The 13173-nt window shown below is 63.4% G+C and overlaps 2 protein-coding genes across 2 annotated transcripts; one reads left to right on the plus strand and one right to left on the minus strand.

Moving 5' to 3' along the window:
• Positions 1-585: 585 nt before the first annotated feature.
• On the plus strand, positions 586-7089 carry IGFALS (insulin like growth factor binding protein acid labile subunit; the record flags this gene model as incomplete). The annotated part of the gene is made up of 4 exons (XM_084216600.1): positions 586-888; positions 4432-4601; positions 4673-4746; positions 5276-7089. 4 exons carry the CDS (start codon positions 586-588, stop codon positions 7087-7089), a joined length of 2361 nt encoding a protein of 786 aa, XP_084072726.1.
• A 1289-nt stretch (positions 7090-8378) lies between these two features.
• On the minus strand, positions 8379-12933 carry NUBP2 (NUBP iron-sulfur cluster assembly factor 2, cytosolic). Its single transcript, XM_084216843.1, has 7 exons — positions 12864-12933; positions 11408-11526; positions 10637-10835; positions 10239-10393; positions 9967-10077; positions 9621-9690; positions 8379-9038 (listed from the first exon to the last, which is right to left on the minus strand). Exons 1-7 carry the CDS (start codon positions 12895-12897, stop codon positions 8896-8898), a joined length of 831 nt encoding a protein of 276 aa, XP_084072969.1. The 5' UTR covers positions 12898-12933; the 3' UTR covers positions 8379-8895.
• Positions 12934-13173: the final 240 nt, after the last annotated feature.

Consider the following 13173-nt stretch of genomic DNA (forward strand, 5'->3'; position numbering starts at 1 on the left):
CCGGGGGAGCCGCAGCAGCTCCGCTCCCGGGGGGCTCGGGGGCCTCAGCCCCACACGGACACCCCAAGGATGGGCACCCCCAGCCCGGGATGCTGTCCCGGAGCCCGAGCCCTGATTTGGGGGGGAACAGCCGCCCCCATCCCACGGCTGCTCCCGGAGCCGCAGCGAGCCCGCTGCAATTAACGGCAATTAGCATATGCAAACACGGCGTTAATTATGCAATAAATAACCTGTGTGCCAGGTGCCCTACCGGCACCAGGAGTGACAGCGACCGCTTGTCCCAGGGGCTGGCAATCCAAAGCCAATTTTGTGCCGGGCAACACCACGAAAAGCAGATTGCGGCTGAGAAACGAAGTTTTGGGGTGTCACTGAATCTCCAGCCCAACACAACCCCACCAGAGGCAAACCCCGGCTCCGTCCTGAGGGGTTTCACTCTCCTTGTCAGGTTCACCTTAAACCCAGCCCCGGGAGCGCGGCTTTAGGGGATGGAACCGCTCCTAAACCCACGGAGCTCGGGGGAGGCTTTGGGGCGCGCAGTGCCCGCTGCTGGCTGTCACCTCCCCTCCAGCCCTGGCAGGGTCACAAATGGCCCTGTGCCCCCCAGGGGACCCCCGGGCGGAGCGGGGGAGCAGCCCCCGCCCTCCGCAGCTCCCGGCAGAGCCGCACGGGCTCAGCGCAGTGATGGCTCCATCTGGCTTCCAGCGCCAGCAAAGGGAGCCGGAGCCCGCTCCAGGATCCGCCACGTCCCCGGGGGAGCCCGCTGTACCCCCGGGATGCCAGGGGAGCCCGCTGTACCCCCGGGATGCCCGCTGTACCCCCGGGATGACCGGGATGCCCGCTGTACCCCCGGGATGCCCGCTGTACCCCGGGATGACCGGGATGCCCGCTGTACCCCCGGGATGCCCGCTGTACCCCGGGATGCCAGGGGAGCCCGAGCCTCGCTGCCCCAGGGATGGGGAATCCCTGGGCTCCCACCGATCGCCCCCAGCAGATTTTCTCTTTATATCCAACCTAAATCCGCCCCCTCCCCGTTTAAAATCGCCAGCCTTTCTCCTGCCCTGAGGGAAAGCTTTTCTGTGTCACTTTTCCAAGCTCTGAGGCTGCCACAAGGAGTTCTCCAGGCTGGACAGCCCCAGCTCACCCAGCCTGGGCAAGGGAGAGGAGGAGGAGGGAGCTGCAGAGCCTCTCTCAGCTCCCTCAGAAGAGCAGCAAAGGTTCTTCCAGCCCAAACCCCCTCCAGGGTCCCCTCTGGGTCTGCTCTGGCCCGGCCAGGTGTGCCCTGTCCCGGGATCCCCTCCTGGGGTGGGGTTTGTGGATCGGGGGGCTGAGGGGGAACCCTCTCCCTGCCCTGCTGAGCACGGTCTGGGGGTGCAGCCCGGGGGAGGCTGGGTTTGTGGGGTCTGTGGGAAATGGATTTGGAGAGAGCTTTTAGCTTTACACGGGATGTGTTTGTGTGTAAACGCTGAGATAAGAAATGCCTCTCAGATGCCCCATCCCTAGGTCACAAAGGGGTGTTGTCCCACGGGCTGCCAGCACCCACTGCCACCCCACGTCCCGTTTGTCACCCCTGGCACCTCCAGGCGCTTCCCTGCAGGGCTGGGAGGAGACTTGGGATGGGGCAGGCAGGGAGGCACTGGAGGATGGGCTGGGAGCAGGGGCAGGAGGAAAGCTCTGCTCCCCCTGCCACTGTCCCCCCATCCCTGGGGAGGAAAGCTCTGCTCCCCCCGCCACTGTCCCCCCATCCTTTGGGAGGAAAGCTCTGCTCCCCCTGCCACTGTCCCCCATCCCTGAGGAGGAAAGCTCTGCTCCCCCTGCCACTGTCCCCCCATCCTTTGGGAGGAAAGCTCTGCTCCCCCTGCCACTGTCCCCCCATCCCTGGGGAGGAAAGCTCTGCTCCCCCTGCCACTGTCCCCCCATCCCTGGGGAGGAAAGCTCTGCTCCCCCTGCCACTATCCCCCCATCCCTGGGGAGGAAAGCTCTGCTCCCCCTGCCACTGTCCCCCATCCCTGGAGCTGCCAGAGCTTGGGGCACCTTTCCCAGCCCCCGCAGGAGGCCCTGCAGCCATGGCAGGTGGCACTCAGGGATGCCCATGGGGACCTTGACCGGCAGCTGCCACCATGCCCCGGTGCCCACCTCCAGGACCAGGTGGCACAGTGCCACTCCTGGGGCCGGGACCCTGCTGGTGTCACCAGGAGGGTGGCACCACCCTGTGGCGCTGGTGTCCCCCCTCCCCTCTCGCTGGGGCACGTTTTTGGTCCTGAAGGAGGAGCAGGAGTGCTGGTTACCCTGGCAACACGAGATGCTCTCCTCCAGACAGGGACAATATTTGGCAAGATCTGCTAAAAATACTCCCCAACTCAGCCGTGACGGTGCCACACGTGTCACCTCCCTGCTCCCCAGGGCTCCTTGGGTGGTGCTGTCCCTGCTGCTGTCCAGAGTGTCCCTGGTCACTCACTCTGCCTGCTGGAGCCTGCCGGGGTCCCAGAGCAGATGTGGCCCAGCATTGTCCCCTCCCCAGGCCAGCCAGCCTGGGGACAGAGCAGGGACAGCTGGTGGCCTGTCCCACCCAAAGGGACTGGGAATCTCCCTGGGGAGGGACCTGCAGGAGCTGCTGGGGAAGGTAAATGATTCCTTAGAGTTTAAATAGGTTTAAAAACTACTTTTGAATGATTTTGCTGCTTTTCCTAATACCATTACAGCCTTCTCCATGGCAACCCGGGGAGGGGCTCAGACTTTGCTCTGGGCTGGGAGTTCATGTGCTGGAGCTGCAGTGGTGGGGGGATCACACAGGGGGTCCCCAAGGCCAGGGACACGCTGGGAGGGGACAGGACCCCCAGCCAGGTCCCCACGGTGCCTGGGGAGCTGTGGGCACATGGGGGGCCCGGGGTGCAGGGAGCAGCAGCTCCTGCCACAGCTGCAGGCCAGGCTGGCAGGGAGCTTTAGGGGTGCAGACAGGTCTGGAGGAGCTGCCCCAAAGAGCTCTAAAGGTGGAGATGGGTCCAGCTCCTCCCTGCACCACTCTGGGGAGGGATTTCCTTATTTACCCTCCTTATTTTCCCATTGCATCTCATTTGATATTTCCCTGGGGAGGGCTGCTGGAGGCAGGGATAAACCTGCTCCCAGCTGCAAGCAGGGCTTGTTTAAACTTCCCAACGAGGTTTTGTGGGTTTTGGCTGGCTGACCTGTGCTGGTTCAGCTCTTTTTAACTTCCAGATTGATTACACCTTGTGTCAATATGTGCTCAGTGCCTATTAGTGGGTGCATGTATCCCTATCCCTCATTTCTCCCTCCTGATCTATAAATTCCCAGAAGACAGGATTAAAATAGAGGGGGAGGAGGATTCCACTCAGGGCCAAAAGGGAAGAGGGAAAGCAGGGCCTGTGGGAAAGTTGGGTGGCAAGGCTGGAGCCTGGATGTGTCTCTCCAACTCCTTCCCAAGGGCCTGGCAGTGCCTGGTGAGGAGCTGAGCTGTGGCCTGGGAGCTGGGGAAGTGCCAGGCTCCCAGGGGAAGGGGCAAGGTGGGATCAGGGTGGGGTGCCCATGGTGTGGGAATGGTGGGGAGGGAATTCCTGCTCCTCCCAAAGCAGCCTGGGGGAACCAGGGCTGGGAACAGCAGCTGCAGGGCAGAGATTGCTGCTGCTGGAGCTGTGGGTGTCAGTGGGGCCAGCCTGGTGCATCTCCAGGGGGGAAGGTTTAGCCATGGCTTTTCTATCTGGCCACAGGGCTCCTCTTGCTGGGGCTTTTTCTTTCTCTTTCTTTCCTGGAAACTGGTAAAAGATTCCACAGAGCTTGTGTTGGAGCCTGGTGGGGAAATAACCTGGGACACAGGATAGGTCAGCAGCCTCCCCGGGGTGGTTTTGATGAGCTGCCAGGGGCAGAGTGTGATCTGCCAGCCCTGGAGCATCACCCACCCTCATCCCACTGCCTGGGGGCTGGCAGAGGAGCAGGGGACCCCCAGAGCCAGCACCCCACCAGGGGGACCCTGCCTTTGCTCTCAGTTTCCCCTTGGGAACAGAAGCACTGGGCAGAGGAGGGTGTAGAGCTCCCAGCACCCTCCCCACCCACACGGCAAGACAGGAGGGAAAATGGGAAAATGCCCAGGAGGGGCTGAGAGTTCTTCCCTGAGGTTTTTAGTGCCGCCCAGGGAAGAGTTTTTTCCCTTTTCCCAACTCATTTCCCACTTGCACCACCATAAACCCGCGGGTGTTTCAGCCCATCCTGCACTAAGGCTGATCCCCAAACCTTCAATCCCCGTGTCCTGTGGATGCTCCAAGCCCCAGGGTGCGGTTTTTGTGTCCTGATGGAAAGCGAGGAGCCACTGCCAGGGCTCATCCCCGGGCAGGGAGGGGCAGTGCTGCTGCTCGGCACCCTCCGGGAGCTCCGGGCACGGGGCTGGGACACCCTCTGAGGCTGCCCCATTCCTCCCTCCAGGCTCCAAGCCCACACAAACCCCACCTCCGGCAGGACCCCATCGGGTTCCCGGACATCTCCTTCCGTGCCCTTGTCCCGAGCCGCCCCGAGGGCAGTCCCCGGGAGCCCGTGGCGGTGCCACTGCCCGGCCAGGCTGTCCCCGGGGCTCGGCCGCGGCCGGGCCAGCAGCAGTGGGGTTAAGCCCGGCCGGGCGGGTGCCTGGACAGGCGTCAAGGTGGTTGCTCCATCCATCCCTGCGCAGTCGGAGGGGCCGGAGAGCGGAGCGGGAGCGGGAGCCCTGCCCTGCCCTGCCCGCCGCCATGAGCGCAGGCAAAGGTGAGGCTGGAACTGCCCCTGGGCTGGGGGGACACGCAGAGACCGGGGGGGACACGCTCAGGCTCTGCCCGGGCTCCAGGCACCCTTTACTCTGCTCCTCCTCCGCTGCTAATAAGACATTTTGGGGGCCCCTGAGCTGCCTGGGGGGGCTGCAGAGCCCGAACGCGGATGGGAGTGCGGGGACGGGCAGGGACCGCGGCACCGGGACCCGGGCGGGTCACAGGGGCAGCCGGGGAGGGAGGGAGGGGGACGGGGCTCCGGGGGCTTTCCCCATGAAAGGGAGAAGCTGTCGCTGCAATATGGAGATGAATTTCGGGGGGCTCCCTGCACCCGAGGGCTCCTCAGAGCTGTGGCAGCACTGGGGGTGATCTGGGACCGTTTCCCTCTGCAAACCCCCGCGGGACCCCTTTGTCCGCCCCCAGTCCCGGCCGTGCGGGCACCCACCGAGGGGTCCCGAGGGGGTCCCAAAGGCGTCCCCTAGAGCAGCCAGGGCCCTGCAGTGACGCTGTCCCCTCTCCTCCGCCCCCAGCAGGCATCCCCGTCCTGCTCCCCCTGGCCCTGCTGCTGGCGGCCGCCTCGCAGCCCCCCGGGGGGGACCCCCCGAAGGACGGGGGGGACGGGGAGGGCCCGCGCTGCCCCAGCCCCTGCGCCTGCAGCCTGGACGATTACAGCGAGGAGCTGAACGTCTTCTGCAGCGGCCGCAACCTCACCCGCCTGCCCGAGGACGTGCCCCACAACGCCAAAGCGCTGTGGCTGGACGGCAACAACTTCACGCTGCTGCCGGCCGCCGCCTTCAGGAATCTGTCAGCCCTGGACTTCCTGGACCTGCAGAGCAGCCAGCTGGGCTCCGTGGAGCAGCACGCCTTCCACGGGCTGCGCGGCCTCTACCACCTGCACCTGGAGCGCAACCGCCTCCGGCACCTGGCCCCGCACACCTTCCTGCACACGCAGAACCTCGTGTCCCTCAGCCTCAACAACAACCACTTCAGCAAGGTGGAGGAAGGGCTCTTCGCCGGGCTCTCCAACCTCTGGTACCTGAACCTGGGCTGGAACTCGCTGGTGGTGCTGCCCGACAAGGTGTTCCACGACCTGCCCAACCTGAGGGAGCTGATCCTGGCCGGCAACAAGCTGCCCTACCTCCAGCACCAGCTCTTCTGCAGCCTCACCGAGCTGAAGGAGCTGGACCTGAGCGGGAACGCGCTCAAGGGCATCAAGATCAACGTCTTCGTCAAGCTGCAGAAGCTGCAGAAGCTGTACCTGAACCACAACCAGATCAACGCCATCGCCCCCCGCGCCTTCGTGGGCATGAAGTCGCTGCGGTGGCTGGACCTGTCCCACAACCGCCTGGTCTCGCTCTACGAGGACACCTTCCTGGGCCTGCTGAGCCTGCACGTGCTGCGCCTCTCCACCAACTCCATCGCCGGCCTCAGGCCCAGGACCTTCAAGGACCTGCAGTTCCTGGAGGAGCTGCAGCTGGGGCACAACCGCATCCGGGGCCTGGCGGAAAGGACCTTCGAGGGGCTGGGCCAGCTGGAGGTGCTGAGCCTCAACAACAACCAGCTGCAGGACATCAGGGCCGGGGCCTTCCTGGGGCTGCACAACGTGGCCGTGATGCACCTGTCCGCCAACTGCATCAAGGCGCTGCCCGACTTTGTCTTCAAGGGGGTCGCCAAGCTGCACAGCCTCCACCTGGAGCACAGCTGCGTGGGCAGGATCAGGGCCAACACCTTCTCCGGGCTCTCCAGCCTGCGGCGCCTCTTCCTGCAGCACAACAGCATCTCCCTCATCGAGGACCAGAGCTTCAGCGAACTGCACGAGCTCCTGGAGCTCGACCTGAAGCACAACAGGCTGAGCCACCTCTCGCCCCGGCTCTTCGCGGGGCTGAGCAACCTGGAGTACCTCTTCCTCTCCTCCAACCAGCTCCTGGAGATCTCCCAGGACACCTTCGGCCCGCTCCAGAGACTCTTCTGGCTCGACCTGTCCCACAACCAGCTGGAGACACTGGACAACAGCGTCATCTCCCCCCTGGCCAACCTGCGGTACCTCAGCCTGAGGAACAACTCCCTGGAGACCTTCTCGGTGGCCTTCCTGTGCCCGCCCTTCGCCCTGGAGCAGCTGTGGCTGGGGGGCAACAACTGGAGCTGCAACTGCTCCCTGAAGGGCCTGCGGGACTTCTCCCTGCAGCACCCGGCCGTGGTGCCGCGCTTCGTGCAGTCGGTGGCCGAGGGGGACGACAGCCACGTCCCCGTCTACACCTACAACAACCTCACCTGCCTGCAGCCGCCGGGGCTGGCGGGGCTGGACCTGCGTGACACTGCCCAGGAGAGCTTTGCTCACTGCTGAGCCGGGCTGGCCCTCCCGGGGACCCTCATGCCGGCCCTGCGGCCGCCCCAGCCAGAGCACGGATTCGCCACCGCCCCCAGCAGCCGCCCCGCTCAAAGGTGCTGGATGGGCACCCTGGGCTTCAAACTGAGTATTTCAGTCCTTTAATATTTAAATAGCAGCCCCAAGGGCAGAGCGTGGTCGCTCCCAGCAGGAGAATCTCTTCGTGGGGGAATGCTGCACCCCCAGCCCTGCAGCCACAGCAAGGGGCAGCTCTGCCCAGGCCAGGACTTTGATGAGACAAAACAAAGCGTTTTCCTGCCATGGAGGAGGAAAAAAAGCCCCCCCTCCCGAGCTTAGGGAAGGGGCAGAGGACTTGCTGCAATGATCCCTTGCAGCAGCAGGTGTAGGCAGGGCACAGAAAGCCACTCGTTGCTCACCTGATAAATGGCAGCAGACAAATAAACCTTTGGAGCTATTGCAACCCACCTTGTAAGTTATGTTTTTTCCAAAGCTCGTGCTGCCCATGGCCAGGATTTCTCCCCAGAGCCCCTCAGGGTGAGGGATTCAGGCTCCCAGGGGGCTCCCAGCATTTCCTGCAAGCCTTGGGGGGTGGCTTGTTCCCACGGAGGGAGTGAGAAATGCCCAGCTATCCCACAGAAGGCCAACAGCCCTGACAGATTCCAGCTACTGCCCAGCTCTCCAAATCCCAGATAAGTGTCCAAAGGTCAGACAAAATTTTCCTGGAAAATTGCACGAGGGGAAAGCTGCTCGGGCGTGGGTCCTTGTGCAGCGGCAGCGGGGCTGGGTGCTGCTCCTGCTCCTGCCTGCTGCAATCCAGTCTCCTCAGTGGAAATCCAGGATTTCCCTGTCTTCCCAAAACCTCACCGTGAGGGGGAGTCCCAAAGGCAGAGAGGGAGGCAGGCAGGAGGGGCTCAGAGTCCAGGAGGGAAGGAGATGAGATGCAAGGCCACCAGCTTCACTGCTTCCCCAGCTTAACTCAGGCCTGCAAGAGGAGGGCAGCTCCCATGGGAAGAGGTGCAGGGAACAGGACACTGGGAATTGAAAGAAGCAGCTGGGGACACAGAGGAGCCCCAGGCTGGGGCTGGAGAACAGCTCCATGAAGGGCTGCCAGGGCTGGCTCACAGCAAGACAAGGGACAGGCTGGATCCTGATGCTGTTATAGGAGAGATTTAGCAGAATTCCAGCAAGGAAAGCAGGGAACAGCAGGAAACACCTTGATGTATGTGAAGGGCCAAGACTCAGAGATACAGTGAAGCCATGGAAAAACAGAACTTTGCAGACCTGCATTTTAAGAAAAGGGTTTACTGCCTGGAAACTTGAAAAATATTCCTGAGTCACAGAAGCCCAGCAGGCCCAAGGGCTCATTCCCAGCTCCCAGACAGCTCCTGAAGGGGATTCCTCAGCCCAGCCCAGGCTGTGCTGTGCCCTCATGGTCCATCAGGAACCAGGGAACCGAGAATTCCGAGCTCAGGGCCAGGCCTGGCTCCACATGGGAGCACCCAGCACGAGCCAGCCACTGAAGCAAGCCCTGTGTGATCCATCAGGCAGGGGCAGCAGAAGGCAGCAGCACATGGAGCCATGATCCAGGTGATCAGAACCACATGGGAATGCTCAGGGAACGGACACTCCAGCTTCAGGGTCTCTTTGAGTCCCAGGAGATGTGGCTTCTTCCCTCTGGGGCTGCCAGCAGCAGCAGAAATCTGTGCTCCCGCCCTCACACCCCAGTTTGAGTTGAACAGTTCCTGCATCCCCTCCCCGCTGCTGGGGCTGCCAGGCTGGCACCAGTCCAGCTCCACACCCTCCTCAGGAGCTCCTCTGCGATGTATCCAAGATCTGCTGGGCAATGTGAGTCAAGGCAGGGAAGGCAGAGCTCTTGGGAAACTCTTGGATGAAGTCTCTGCCTTCTTCCAAGCTCTGGCTGAGCTGGGGGTCCAGGGGGACGCAGCCTGTGGGACAGGAGAGGGAGACGGGAGAGTGAGAGCTGGCTCCCTGCAGGGCCCAGGTGTGCAGCCAGGGATAAAACACACACTGCCACAGTCAGCTCCAGGGAAAGTGGCAGGGAAGAGCCATCACTGCCCTCCCTGGGCTCTCCAGGAGTTCATTCTCACCTGCAACCACTTCCTCTGGCTCCAAGACCCCACCCCACCCTGGTGCTTCATGAGAGGGGCTCTCCCACCTGATCTCGGCCCTGTCCAGGGACAGGGTTCAGTCCTCAGCCCCCATTTCTCAGGAAGGCTCCAGACATTCCAACATGGCTCTCATGGAGCTCCAGGCCTGTTTACACTGTCACCATGATGTCAGCAGTCAGAGCAGGCTGCTGGCACCACCATCTCTGCCCCAGCAGGGCCAGGGGCCCACTGTGAGGTGTTTGGATGGCAGAGAAGGAAAGCACAAACCTCAGCTCTGCCCAGGTGCCTGGGGCTCCCAGCCCAGCCCACCTGGCCCTGGGATGCTCCTTCTCTGTGCTCAGCCCCCCCAGAGCACCACGAGACCAGCCCTGAGCAGAGCTCTGCTGCAGAGGCACTCACCCAGGAAGGGCACCCCGGCGTGCTTGGCCAGCTCCTCGCCTCCCCCTTTGGAGAAGATGTTTGTGCATTCCTGAAGGAGGAAGAGGAGTGAGTCAGGAAGGCCAGAGCCCTGTGTGACAGGGCAGGAGCTGCCAGCCCTGAGCAGGGCCAGCTCCCCTCCACCCTGCAGCCCCAGGCATTCCCTGTGCCCTGCCCTCCCCCTCTCCTCAGGACAGCAGAGCCCAAAGCTGGCAGTGTCTCCTCTCCCTGGCTCAGCCTCATGGCATTTCCCAATTCTCCACCCCACAACCACAAGGAAGGGCCCAGAGCAGGCCCAAGGCTGCACAGGAAGTTCAGGAGAGCTCACAGAGCAGTGGGGGCACACGAAGCCACTCATGTTCTCCACGATGCCGAGGATGTGCAGTCCTGCCTTCCTGCAGAACGTCAGCTCCCGCCTCACATCCCCCACGGACACAGCCTGGGGGAACAGCAGCAGTTGGGGATCCCTCTGGCCACGCTGACTGTGCCTCCAGAGCACACGTGCAGAACCAGCACCCACAGTCAGCCCTGCGCAAACCTGGGGTGCATTTCCCCCCTCCAAACGTGCTGCCTGCCAGGAATTCCAGCCCCGTGTCCCACCTGAGGTGTTGTGACCAGGACTGCCCCGAGCAGCTGGTGGGGCCTCAAGGCCTCCACGGTGGAGATGTGCTCGTCGGACGTGCCCGGCGGCGTGTCCACGATGAGGAAGTCCAGCTCCCCCCAGGCCACGTCGGTGACAAACTGTTTGATCAAAGCTATGGAGATAAAAGGGGCAGATAAAAAACCCCAAACCACAAAGGCTTCAGCAGGTGTCCCAAAGCCATGGGACAGGGAGAGGGGACAAGGCTGTCTGTCAGCACAACACGTGCTGCAGCTGCACTGTCCCCATCTGAGTGACTTCAACCCATCCTTGTGGAACAGCAGCTTCGTTCCCCCACGGAATAACCTCTCCAGGAGGGCTCACAGGAGGTTCCCCCAGCAGCAAGCCCCGGTGTTACCGTTTTTCTTGGGTCCCCTCCACACCACGGCGTCGTCAGGCCGCTCCAGCAGGAAGCCGATGGACATGAGGGCGATGGCCTTGTCCTGGCCCACGAAGACGGGGACCCAGCCGCTGTCACACTGGTGCACAGCGCTGTCCTGCACCCGCAGCATGCGCGGGATGCTGGGCCCACACAGGTCCACGTCCAGGATCCCCACCTGGGGACAGGCACAGCCCTTCAGACAGGCCCAGCAGGGCGGGCTCAGGAGCCCTGGCCACCCACATTTGGGCTGCTCGCAGCGCTTCCACAATATTTGGAACACAAATGCTTTAAATTTCATATCCCTCCTGCTCCCCAAAGAGCATCCCCTGCGTGTTTCCAAGTGCTTTATGCCAGAACCCAAGTGGCACCGGCTGCACAGAGCCTTTAAAATGATCTTTAGGGAATTCAGTCCATCTCCTGCCCACATATTTCCTTTTTATCCCCATTTTAAGAGTCCTTGAGCTTGCCCACTTCACCCCACAGAGGGAGTGAGGGTGACACCACAAAGCAGCCAAGTCATGTCCCAGCACCAATTTCAACAATAAGCATTGGGTGATTTAATAAAATGGACAAAAGAGAAATGAACTACAGTACCTGAACTGGACCACATTATCACAAATTGCATTTTCACAGAGAATCCACACGCTGCCCACCAAGGACAGCCACATGGAAAGGGTGTGGAGAATCCAGCCCAGCTGAGGGCAGGAAGGGACAAGGCAGAGCTCAGCCCCCCAAAGGCTCACTCACCCTCTTCCCGGCGTGCCGCAGCGCCAGGGCCAGCTCGGTGGAGAGCGTGCTCTTCCCGACGCCGCCCTTCCCCGACAGCACCAGCACGATGTGCCGCACCCCGGCCAGGTTGGCTCTCTCTGCAGGTGCACCACAGAACCATGGAATATCCTCAGTGGGGAGGGACCCCAGGGATCATCCAGGGCAGCTCCTGGCCCTGCACAGACCCCCCAACAATCCCACCCTGGGCATCCCTGGCAGTGCTGTCCAAGCTCTTCTGGAGCTCTGGCAGCCTCGGGGCCGTGCCCATTCCCTGGGGAGCCTGGGCAGTGCCCAGTACCCTCTGGGGGAAGAACCTTTCCTGATGCCCACCCTGGCACAGCTCCAGCCATTCCCTGTCCCAGAGATCAGAGCTGCCCCTCGGAAGGAGCTGCAGCCCCGCTGAGCTCTGCCCTCAGTGTAAGGCAGTGGGAAAGAAGAGGTGGACATGCCACAGGCTTTTTGTCATCAGAACGGGGACAAGGAGAACAATGGCAATTAACACCGTGTGTAGGGAGCAAAGGCTGGTCCCGATGACCTAAGTGGAAATCGGGCAGCAGAGCAATAAACACACACGGGGCTCGTGAGGCTCAGCCGGGCCATGGCCCGAGGCTGACGGTGAGCTCAGGGTGAGCTCAGGCCCTTGGCGTTTCCTTCCTCCGTGCCACCCCAGTCGCTTCCTGCCGGCCCCGCGCTCCTCTCCAGCCCTCCCCGCATTCCCTGCTGTCTGTCAGCGCTCCCGGCTCCGCTTTGGGCTCAGCTCCCCGGAGCAGGGAGCGCTCGGCCCGGGGCAGCACAGGGGGCGGCGGGGCCGCTCCAGCCACAGCCGGCGAACGCCGCTCGCCCGCCCGGGGCCGCGTTCCGGGCGCCCCGACACGACCGGGCACGGACTGAACGCGCCGGGGCTTGCCCGGCAGCAGCGGCACCGGCGGCATGGAGCCCGCTCGGACCATGGCAGAGCTCATCAGCATCTCCGCCGACGGTAAGGGCCACGGGCTCCGCAACGGGGAGGGGGGAGCAGGGGCCCGGGGAGGGGCAGAGGGGCCCCGCAGCGAGGTGCGCCCGGGACACCGCCCGGGACACCGCCCGGGACACCGCCCGGTGACAGCGGCAGCCCCGCGCCGGGCCCGCTTACTCGGCGCTGTCTGCCGCGGGTGCCGGGCCCGGGCCGCTGGCAAGGCTCAGCGTCACCTCCCGATCAGCGGTGCCCGCCGCATACGGGAGCCCGGCCCGGCCCGCAGCGCCCCTCAGCAGGAGTGGGGCCGAACACCGCGACACCGGCTGGGCCCGAGCACCTCGGAACTCCGCGGAGTCGGGTCCTGACCCCCCACTAGACCGGGTCATTCCGGCTGGAACGCCCCCCAGAGGTGGTTTGGGACCCCTCAGGCCGAGACCCCGGATCCCGGTTCCCCCCGGCCGCGGCCTCTCCGCCGCTTACCCCCGGCCGACTCCTCCATGTTGCCTCCCCGCATCACCCGCTTCCGTCTTCCTCCGGCCCACGGCCCCGCCACCTTGGACTGGCAGGTGCTGTGTCCAATCGCAAGCCGCATTTTCACCAGACAGCCCGCCCCCCGGGGCTTCACAGCCAATCCATTTCTCGTGCTCCCTTCGCATCACCCAATGGGCTTAGTGCTTTCCCTTCGCGAGCGGCCGCCCAATGGCGCCGCTCTCTGGCGATTGGCACACGAGGCAGCCAATAGCGCCGGGCTCTCTCAGGCCCCGCCCCTTCTTCCCCTCCGACCGTGAGT

The sequence above is a fragment of the Fringilla coelebs genome (assembly GCF_963513975.1).
Source record: "Fringilla coelebs genome assembly, chromosome: 16".
Classification (NCBI taxonomy): domain Eukaryota; kingdom Metazoa; phylum Chordata; class Aves; order Passeriformes; family Fringillidae; genus Fringilla; species Fringilla coelebs.